The 11,296-nt window shown below is 40.0% G+C and overlaps 2 protein-coding genes across 2 annotated transcripts; one reads left to right on the forward strand and one right to left on the reverse strand.

Annotated features, from left to right (window-relative positions):
• The first annotated feature begins 270 nt into the window (after window positions 1-270).
• On the forward strand, window positions 271-2,871 carry LOC135596614 (protein LURP-one-related 8-like). Its single transcript, XM_065088681.1, has 3 exons — window positions 271-619; window positions 1,631-1,864; window positions 1,942-2,871. Exons 1-3 carry the CDS (start codon window positions 323-325, stop codon window positions 2,068-2,070), a joined length of 660 nt encoding a protein of 219 aa, XP_064944753.1. The 5' UTR covers window positions 271-322; the 3' UTR covers window positions 2,071-2,871.
• Window positions 2,872-8,390: 5,519 nt separating this feature from the next.
• LOC135596447 (heavy metal-associated isoprenylated plant protein 36-like) lies at window positions 8,391-9,589 on the reverse strand. Its single transcript, XM_065088493.1, has 3 exons — window positions 9,291-9,589; window positions 9,117-9,192; window positions 8,391-9,025 (listed from the first exon to the last, which is right to left on the reverse strand). The coding sequence occupies exons 1-3, from the start codon at window positions 9,330-9,332 to the stop codon at window positions 8,391-8,393; spliced, it is 753 nt and encodes a 250-aa protein (XP_064944565.1). The 5' UTR covers window positions 9,333-9,589.
• Window positions 9,590-11,296: the final 1,707 nt, after the last annotated feature.

Here is an 11,296-nt window from a genome sequence, read left to right on the forward strand (position 1 = left end):
AATCAGCCTTGGACCGCACTAAAGATGCAACTTCTGTTGTGGGACCCATGTCTAGGGCCAATACCTGAGTGCCACGCTGTTTGATCGTCACAGCAAGCCAGAGTCCCGACGTATCTGATGCACCTACGAGACGTTGAATGGGGACTTGGCCGTCACCTCCGTCAGCTGCAAACTACAGTACGTACCACGATTTCTCCCTCGAAGAAGCTGCAACGGCGACAGGTCAAATTCCTCATCTCGTGCTCGCTACGACGGCAGCCGTAAGTATTAAAGCTGGTGTTAAGAACGGGTTTCACAGCATCAAGAAAGTCCACCACCATCGATGGAGGCGACGAGAGGCGAGACGAAGAAGAAGGCAGTGGAGGATAGGGCGGGGGAAGGGGAGACAAAGGGCGGGTGGCCGAGAGAGGTCTTCCCGGAGCTGTGCTCACCGGCACCCGTCCGGCTTACGGTCTGGTGCAAGTCACTCCTCTTCAACAGCCACGGGTACACCGTGTACGACGACGCCGACGGCCGGATGGTCTTCCGGGTCGACAACTACGCCCACAACTGGAAGCAGGAGACGGTGCTCATGGATCGCGCCGGCCATGTCCTGCTCACCATCCGCCGCTGCCGCAAGGTTAGGCCACACTTTTCTCTCTCTCTCTCTCTCTCTCTCTCTCTCTCTCTCATGTGGCCGCATACATACATGCGTGTTTCAGTTCTTGTTGAGTTTTAGGGAGATTTCAGTAACAAATGTCATAAGATTCCATGGACAGAAGTAGTGCAGTGCATCAGAACCTAAAACTATTTTGTTTATCTTGTACAAAGGCATGCATCATCTTTACCAAAAATATGATTCATATTTCAGCTAATAAATTGCATCTTTATATTTGTTTCAAGTTGCTTTTTGCTCGACATCTCATCTGACTGCACAATCATGCATGCAATGGATGCTTCAAGGTCCCGCAGAAGACATTCCCTTCCTGCTCCATAATGTTTGGTTGAGTGAGATGCTTTGAGAAAAACAAGGACCACACCTCCACGGTCATCCCTTTGAAAACCAAGCACTTTTCACCTGATGGACCCACGGAGAAGGAAAATTAGTCCATGATGTGATTTACAAAACAATGCACTACTGTTTCCATTTCCCCATAAAACAAAACAAAAACAAAATATAGCTTTGTTTTTCTTTCTTTTTTACTTTTTTTTTATTGTTGTCGTGTAGAGGCTTCTCTGTTGGGACTCCTCCAAGTCTACTAGGAATGATGATGACTTCTCAGGAGTATATTTCTCCAAATGATGAAGACAATCTTAATAACCGTGAATGTCTCCTCTTAATCTCATTAAAGCATACGGTAGAAATCTCAGCATATCATACTCGGCAGCAGATTAGATATAATCTTAAGTAATATACACAGAAGGCAGCTAACATCCTAAGCATGCATGTTCTTAAGGGCACATATTGTATAGCTGCAGGTACTACCTACATAAAGCAATCCATTTTAATGTGAGAGACAAGCTGCATCATATATACTGGAACATAAGAATTGGATATAAGCTTCCTTTGAGGCAAATTGGAACATAAGAATTGGATATAAGCTTCTTATCGATCATGCGGATTATAGCTGATCTCTCCGTGCCTTCACAGATCTTGAACTTGACAGAGAGTTGGGAGGCCTACAAAGGAGACAAGGATGTCCAAAGAATAGTGAGAGAGCAAAGACCGCTGTTCAAAGCCACAAAGGACTTGGGCAGCCCTAGTTGCACCATATCGATGTTCCCCGAAGATGGAGTGAAGCCTTTAGGCTATCGCATGAGCTGGTCTCGCGAGAAGGAATGGTCCAAGATCTATCAGGCCGCCGCAAATGCTCCTGTAGCTGAGGTATTAATTATTAGCAGCACTCGAAGTCTCATGATCATCTCCCAAATGCCTTCTAACCATCATTAATTGCGTGATAGATTGGCAGAAAATACGGTTCGATGCCGATGAAATTACTGGACAAAGATGTTTTAGCACTGAGAGTGCAGCCTGGGATGGATCAAGCTCTTGCGATGGCAATGATTATGATCACAAATTCAATGAGGTAATGGAGCCAGTGGATCATTATGCGGTCATACTCTTTCAAGTCGTATGCCTGAGATGGATTAAGCAGGCAGGAGCAATGTGTATAGTTCATATTCTACATGAGGATGACTTCATGAACGAAACATTGTAGTTACAACAGTAAGGAATTTGTGTTCATTTGTTAGTGTTATACGTACATATATACTACACCTTCTTTCTGAACTTTTTTTCTTTTTTATGAGGTTTTGGTATACAATCAAACTATTTCATGGCTTATGAACTCTAAAAGAATGTTTTCCTTCCCAAAACGAAAGTCGAGTACTGTAGCTTTTCTAGAGTAAGATTTCCATGGATGCCTGCTCCATGTGAACGCTTGGTTACCATGCATTCATGGAAAGGGAGAGATATATATGATTTTGAGATGCCTGAGAGGAGTCGATTGTCGACGGACCAAAAAAGGGTTCTTCAAAGGCGACTACTTGCTATACATATATAGAAGGTATCGAGTGAGCTAAACACGAGAACGAAAGCTAAACGACAGACTTTCCATGCACTCGTACAGTATTGTCTGTAGTACAACAGTGAAATGGAATAGATAGAGGATTCATGTAACAGCGAATACAGTTTCTGAACAAGAAGCAATAGCTTTTGGTGCTCTCTGCATCAGCTGATGGCCTCGCATGGTTGAACAAGTCACGGGCATGTTTTGGTTGCTCCTGCCTGAGAAGTAGCCAAAGAGTCGATGATACTTGCAAGTAACAGTTGTCATGTGAGGAAATAAACCGGCCCTCAAGAAGAAGTTGACAAGTGGATTCTCAAGTCAAAATGGAAAGTATCCTCCATAACTCTCAATATGGGAGATTTTTTCAAAGTTCAATCTACGAGAGTCCCAATGTTATATATTTTACAAAGATTTTTTTGTTTTTTTTCACTTGTACTTTTTTTTTCTTCCAAACTTAAGCTAATGTTCTTATAGACTTTGATATTACTTAATTTTCAGGTCACCTCATTCGTATTCATCCTCCTACTCATCCGTAAATCTATCGCTCGTGAAGATCGATTCTAATGTTTATTATCTTGATACTTTTAAAAGTTTGAGGTATAGATACGTTTTTATCTTTTATTTTAGATGAACGATCTTAACATGATATTAGCAAATAAAGAGAAAAAAAAAAATTTTGATTATATAGAAGGTACAACCTCATATTTGACTTTTCATCGTCTCATAGGACCAAGTTCAATTTACCTAGTCATCATGTCATAAATTTTCTTCAAAACTTACTTTTCATTTTGGATAAACGATCTTGGCACATAGAAATAAAAAAAATCGATCACGTGGAAGCTATAGAAATAAAAAAATCGATCATCTTGGTACTTTTAAAAAAGTTGTGATATGTTACATGTTATGTTGCTATCTTAATATGACATTGGTACATAAAGATGAAAAAGACCTGCCATGTAGAAGCTACAACTTGAGATTGACTTGATAGCTGCAGAGGACGAATCTCATTTAGCTTCTTAGTCATCATGTCCTCCACTTTCTTGATGAGAATCCATTTCTCATCATCTATTGGAAGTGGATTTTTCTCTTGTGTTGACAAGAATGTGCTTGGCTTTAGCTCAGAAAGAGTCATATGGAGATAAGGTTAGGAGACGAATCCACTGTTATAGGGAGAATTCATGCCTCTCTTCCCATTAACTCCATGTCAAAGAAGCCTGCACTGTTGGCTGCACAAGTGACTGCCTGCTCTTCTTGATGATTCCATGATTGGCCAAGACAAATATAATAAATAAGAAGAAAAGTGAGAGATTAAAGTAAGGTGATTGGATTGGATCTTCTTTGTGGTCCAAAGCACTGCATGCTTATTGAGGAATAGACTAACACCAGCTTCTCTTTTTGACTTGTGGAGGAGTTCTCAGTTTCTGAGTATCCAATTGACTTGGGAAAGCTTCATGTGAGGATTTGGGTTGTCTCTGGTGATTTTACTGGTTGTAGCATGGAAAAGAGTGTGGATTAGAGACCCACTTTTAAGTACACAGTGCATGGAGGTAAAGAATTCATGAGGTAGAGCCTACTTTCTTTCAGGAGTATCAAAATCTATATCAACACAATCTCAATCTTGACCTACTTTTTTTGGCCAACATTGTGACCAAGTTAGCTAAACTCCAAGAGAATATTATATTAGACATGTGTGATCGTTATACTCATGTTTTGATGACTCAGTAGATTCTTAAAGACCACAAACTTGTCAGTTCCTAAGTCAATAATTATGAGATTCTTAATTGAGCTTACCTTTCATTTGGGAGGCATGAAGGAAGCCTAATATGATGTGACCACTGTCAACAACAATATTAAAATCATGCTTGGATGTTGACCTAAGAATTCCTATGGGTTAATGAGGCCCTGCAGATTAAAGTTCTCAAGATAAAGCCATATGTTTCTTCCTTTTTATCTGCCATGATCCTGTTCATGAGAGAGGAATTTTGTCGACAACATCATCCATGGTTTGAAAGTTCCTCCAAGTTAAGGTGGACATGCAGATTAAAGTCTTGGAATAATGTTACTTTTTCCCCAAACAAGTTCAGATTAAAGCCATATGTCTCTGCAACAAGAAAAATGGCATGGGTGTTTTGATTGGTGATCAGAAATTAGCAAGCATGACAAGGGACCTCATTGATGACATCCCTGCTTGACAAAGAAATCTAAACTTTAAGCAGACAGTCGACATCATCCTTTTTTAATTACCCCAAAGAGTTGCATCATTCATTAAGTTAATAACAACATAAAATTCTGATCAAAATCCTTCCATTTTTTTTTTTTCCCATCAAAGATCATAGATTGGATCATTGGAACACAGACTCTGCTTTGAAATGTATGAAAGAGTATAGAGACCCGAACGCAGATTTGGAGAACCGAAGCTTGATCTATGCAAACAATCATTTTGATGCTTGGACATGGACATCAACTTTGCATGATTGTTTTTGTGTTATTATTTTTATGCCCCCCAAAAATAATCCAAAGAAGCCTCAATTGCAGCAGTAACTCATCCTGACTTCTTTCACTAGAAAATTTGTGCTGGTAAGAATCTCACCATCCACAAATACAAAGTACAATAACTTGAGTTCGGACAATGTGTTTTTAGTGTTCCAAGATACAAACAACATCATCTTCAAAAAACTGGAGCTCCTACATGTCCAGTTGGTTTTTGATGGATTTTTCAGACAAATCATGTCATAGATAGGATACTTACAGAGCATCAAGAGTGGATCCAAAAGTCTGTGCTAGAAATAATGGTAAAGCATGACAGGAATCACCTCCCCCTAAGTGCTGCACTTAGCTCTGCTGCTACTCCTTTGCTGAAAAAGATGGGACCAAGAAAATATAGTATAGATGGGTGAGTTTGACACAGCTACCAAAAAAAAGTCATTTGAAACACTCAAATCACATTTATACGAAAGGTTTTAAGAAAGAAGATACCAGAGGAATCATGACTGTGGTTGCATGAGTGATTCAACTGAGATGACTACTGGAAAAGCTGACGGCTCTTGGACATGCTTGCTGTTCTAAGATGTCAAGATTTTCTTCAGAGAAAACATTACCATGTGCAGGGAGAAGCAAATACACTTGTGAGATATGCATCAAGAAAAGAAAAGGCTACTGACTGCATTATCTTCTTGAGAAAGTGAATATTACTGTCAAAGTTGTAAATGCTTCCTAGCAAAGAGAGAGAGAGAGAGAGAGAGAGAGAGAGAGAGAGAGAGAGGGCTAATGCATTGGTTTTCCTTACAAAACAATGCACTCTACAAAAAAAAATGAACAACAAAATATCCAAAAGCTTCAAGCAATTACATTAGCCCAAAGAGTGAATCAATGCATAACTCTGAATGTGCCACAATATTTAGCCTTTTCATCATCTGCATGGCCCTTAAGGACTGACTCACTTAAAAACAAAATTGCAGTTGATGGGTGATTATGAAGAGGCTTATATTAAGACCAATTGTAAAAGAAAAATATACTTCAATAATATATATATATATATATATATATATATATATGGGATAAAATAATTTAGATTTGAGTTGATATATAAGTATCATCAAGTGAGTTTTTTATTATTATTTAATGAATTTAATTAGTACTTATTCATTGATTGAGATGTACCAATCAATATTTATTAATTTGTCTCATGTCACATTGCCTCTGTGACATGAGAACTTAAAGTTTGGATCACATCAAATTATGTACATTGATCCGTCCGAGATTTGGCGGCCCGAGGCCCATTGCGTCAGATTGGATCCGGTCCGGTTCAATCCGCACCCGATAACCATGGTTGGGTCCGGTTCAATTCTTCCGATGGATTTGATTTCGTCTTAGCAGTGAGGATGACTCGATGCTACCCCCATCATCAACATCATCGTCTAACGCTTTTTCCCGTCCGGGTCGGAGGAGAAGAGATGGCGTCGGGGTGGGGTATCACGGGGAACGATGGCCGGTGCTGCGACTTCAGCGATTGCGTGTCCCGTTGCCGGGAGCCCAAGTGCGCGCCCTCCTCCGCGACGACTACCTGGAGTGTCTCCACCACGCCAAAGAGGTCATCCCCTTAAACCCCTACTCTCGTCTTAAGATCTGCTGATTTTGATTGGGCCATCTCGCCATCATGCATCCTTCACCTTTTTGGGCATGATCATTAACTATCGCAATTTATAGATAGTGTACAGTTTAGTGCGGGACTGATCGCAGTTTCTGAGGTGAGCCGGAGAACTTGGTGATCGTGTCATTGGACTTAATGTTTCGCTATAGCAGGATCAAGAATTTTTGTTTAGATTGCAGTTCTTTCACACAAGGCTTAACCCAAATAGCAGGCTAAATTAGAAGGAAATCTTTTCCTAAGAAAAGGTGATAGCTTCTGTGGGGATTATAGCTGTATCCTTCGATTTGCTTTCGAATAAGAATCCTTATGTTACGAAATATCAGTATTTTGAATGATTCCCACAACAAGTTCTCATGTGTTCTCTCTCCTCAAGACAAGTTCACGTATGTCTTGAAATTTCACACAAGGCATAACTACTGTTTAATGGAGCTATGGAACATTTCATCTCAGTTCCCCAAGTGTCTGCCGTACTTCTCCTTTAATGTATGTTTCATTCCTAGTAATCAATCCCTTGCAGCAGGAGGATATCATGATCTTTACAAACTTAAGGGTGTAGAGAAGAATTGGTCGAATGGTCTCATAGGCTGTGGATCATATGTGAGAGAGTGCCCTCCCAGGGACAAACGTTATCCCTAGGAATGGCATGAACCAGTGGGATAGGAATGGCATCAGCCGCAGGAGGATCACATTATCATGATAGAGAGAAGCAGCAGCATCAATAGGAGTGGTCTTGTCAGGGAAAGAACTCCCCCTTGGCCAATGACAAGATTATGATGATATTACATATTAAAATATACTCAATGAATCCATATATATATATATATATATGTGGACTAATTATTTGTTTGTATGAGGCTGACACCACGAAGAGAATTGTGAAGCAAAGCGATGACAGTCCAATAGGGTGTGCTTGAAGTATCTTAGACAGTAGTAACCCACTTAAATGTTCATAATTTCCTATGAGTTGTATCTTTCATGTGTCTACTACTCTCAGCATGTAGCTAGAATCACCTGATTGGGATTTCTGCTTGCCAATGAAGGTCAATCCAGCTGTTGAAGTCGGACTACATAGAGGAAAGAATCACCTGGTTGTGATTTCTGCTTGCTAAAAAAGGTCAACCTAGCTATTAAAGTTGGACTACATATTCTTGTAGGTCAAACATGAATGACTCATCAGCAGTGCTGCACTGCAACCCACCCCACCAAAGTCAAGAGGTGTTCAGCATGCATTTCAATCAGGAAGATATTATAGCACAAAGTTTCCTTCTAGAAAATAGTTTCAGAAACAACTAACAGAGGTCAGAATATCACACTAGATTGTTGCTGACATTGCTATGTTCGATCTAACTCCAGGTTCTGATCACTTGGATTTATCTGCTTCTAAATCTTCTTTGTCTATGTTCAGTGGTAATTATGCTTATATGAGTGCAGTGAGGAAAACAAGAGCAAAAATTTAGACAAAGGGATCTGTTTTGTTGAAGAATAGCCATTCTAGAGCACCATCATACAATATCAAAAAGCTGCTACAATATCCCCAGTTTAATTTCTCCTGCATTCCATCATTACACTTGCACTAGTATAATAAGCTTGACTCCACTATTTACCCAGGCATACACTTCCAGGCCACTGCTAAACCACTTGAGATATATATACATCAGCAGCAACAAAACCAAAAGGAGAGATTGCCCTCATCACATGAGGCAGCAAGCGTTGGCGTTCTCTTCGCTGAAGTAGTATGAGCCTGGAGGCGCCGTGGAGTAGATGCAGTTGCTCTGCTGCTGCATCAGAATCGGCATCGGATGCACCGAGCTGTAGCTCACTGCGTCGATTGCCGGTGGGATCGCAAGGCTACTGCCGCCTGCCACTTTCTGCCCGGCCTCTTGCGAAGCCACTTCGGGATCAGCTCCACCAGGCTTGCCACTGCCTCCACTGCTGCTGTCGTGTTCCTTGCGACCCTTCTTCCCCTTCTTCTTACCACAACCTGCATCGGTGACAGCCTTCTCTGTCCCACTCTGTTTCTCCGGCAACGGAGGGGCTTCGCTGTCGGGCTTGTCCGACGCTTCGGCAGAGCTGTCGTCGCCTGAGTAGGTCACGTTGTTTTCAGTGTTTTCCGGTGGCTCATTTGGTTTGCCGTCATTCTTGTTCTTGTTCTTTTTCTTCTTGCCGCCACCGCCACCTCCACCAGCGTTCTCGATCGGCTTCTGCTTCGGCCAGAGCTCAGCATGCTTCCCCGACTTAGTGAGCTTCCTTACAAGGCTCTCGGCCGTGACGTTGCCAGTTACCACAACCTTGTGCTGCTGGGAGTCGACGCTAATCTTGTAAACCCCTGAGAGACATCGAAACATCAGATATTGTAGTGGTGAAAGAGAGATTAACAGGGAACAGAGATGAAGCGTCATGGATTGGCGCCGGGCAACCATCTATGTGCTGGAGGACTCTCTTCACCTCCCTTTTGCAGCCTTCACAGTGGATGGAGACCTTCAAGGCCAGAGTCTGAAGCATCAACATGAACCAAAACCTTAATTCTCGGTTCCAGTTCGATAGAGTCTCTTTGAGCAAGCGAAGGAGAGGGAGTAGAAGCAATGTAGTACCTGGTATTTCAGTGGTTCAGGAGCTTCTTCAGGTGCTGCCATGAGGAACAACAGCGGAGAAGATGAAGGGTTGGAGCAAATACTTGGGCTGGTGGGGGAATCAAGGCCGGAGAAGAGCAAAGGAAAAGGGACTGAGAACAGAGAGAAAAGGCCGACGGTTTGGAGGGTGTGATGGGTTTCTCATTGGTACACAGCGGAGGAGAGATGAAACCACTGTTTTCAATGAAGCTTATAATAGATTATTGGATACAAAAGTAGTGTTAATGTCTTCTTTCTTCTTCTTTTACCTTTTTTCTCTTCTTTTGGGCAGAGTCACTGTCATACATCACCACCATTAACAAAATCACCACATAAATTCCAAGGTAATTGCTTTACGGCAAGCGATTATATGTAAATGAAATGTCTAATGGACGTCATTAGACATTTTTTATTGTTATTTTTATCAGTTTGACATGGATTAAATCTATACATGTAAGATTGTTTTAAGTATCTCTAATTAAAAGTATAAAACTCTCTAAATATCATTTATACATAGATCGAGATTGAAAAAGAATTTTTTAATTTATTCTATTCGATATTTTTCTATTCTACGTTCAAATTAGTAATAATATATGATTCATAAATGTTGATTCGAATAATTTATTTAAAAAATTATATTAAACTTAAAATATCTTTTTATGTCTTACCCTATAGAAAGAAATTTATGTCATAAATAAAAAAAAAAAATATAATTATCTCTTTTAAGAGAAAAAATTATATATTTATCGATTTTGAATCTTCGTTCGCATAAATAAATATTCGGATTTCAACTATCACATGTCGGTCGATATCGTATTCCCTATCGATTTGCATGGTGGATGATCTCATCGTTCTTCTACCATCAGCTATTTCAGAGGGAATTCCATATGAAGCTCATCTCTCTCTCTCTCTCTCTCTCTCTCTCTCTCTCTCTCTCTCTCGTGCATTAACTTGCGTGGCAGAGGAAGGCAGGAAACGTGAAATGACAGTGCTTTTAATTGAGGTGGGGGTTTTTGAGTCATGGAGAGTTGTCGCCTACCCTGTGAGCTCTAGCGTCATTATCAACCCTATTCTCGCTTAAGCACGTAGCATCTGACATAAGCATCAGATCACACTTCGCTCTCCCTCCGTGAGAGCGAGAGAGAGAGATAGATGTCCGTCTCATCAAAAAGTGACTTGTATCACAGAAGAGATAGATGTCTCATCAATGTCAATTCTAACTTCTGCTGAACCATGCAATGATGTTCTTTGGATAGGCACCAAAAAGATTAGCAGTATAAAATATGCCAAAGGCATGAATTATTCTTCCAATTACATACCTTATAGTTTCTTTTTCTTTGGATCAAATTAACGTGATAAAAGTATACAAATAAGCAACGAAAAAGACGGCAATCTCTGGAAAGCATGGCTGCCCAAAAGAGAGGTCGATTCTCCATGATCTGATGTTTCTGATACACCTACAAAGCCATCGATATGGAAAGGCAGGAAACCTGAGGAAGATACAGAGTTAAAAGGTAGTCTTGTCATGATACCATGTAGACTCTATCCTAAAATTATCAATACAATATCTAAGTAAATATTCCTCCACCATATTTCAGCTTGTGATTATGCTGGTGATTTCATAATATAAATTTGTTGAAAAATCTCTCGTTAAAATAATGAAATAATAATAATAATAATAATAATAATAAGAGAATAGAAAAACACCTCAAAAACTAAAAACTTATATTAAACATCAAAATTCAAAATCCCTCATAAATCTCTTAATTTTTTGGCTTCTTATCTTTCCTCTCAAATATATATATAGCATTGCGTTGGTCTTTTATTTAGAAAAAATAAATTTAAAATTTTGACTCCAATTACCATAGAAATGTTTATCTTAACTAAGACTCTTAAATCAATATCCTATTATGCTATTAAGTGACTCCAAGTTTCACTTAATATTTCAGCATAATTCTGAGATAAAATATCATCGAGATAAAGCTTTC

Source organism: Musa acuminata, chromosome BXJ1-11, assembly GCF_036884655.1.
Source record: "Musa acuminata AAA Group cultivar baxijiao chromosome BXJ1-11, Cavendish_Baxijiao_AAA, whole genome shotgun sequence".
Classification (NCBI taxonomy): domain Eukaryota; kingdom Viridiplantae; phylum Streptophyta; class Magnoliopsida; order Zingiberales; family Musaceae; genus Musa; species Musa acuminata.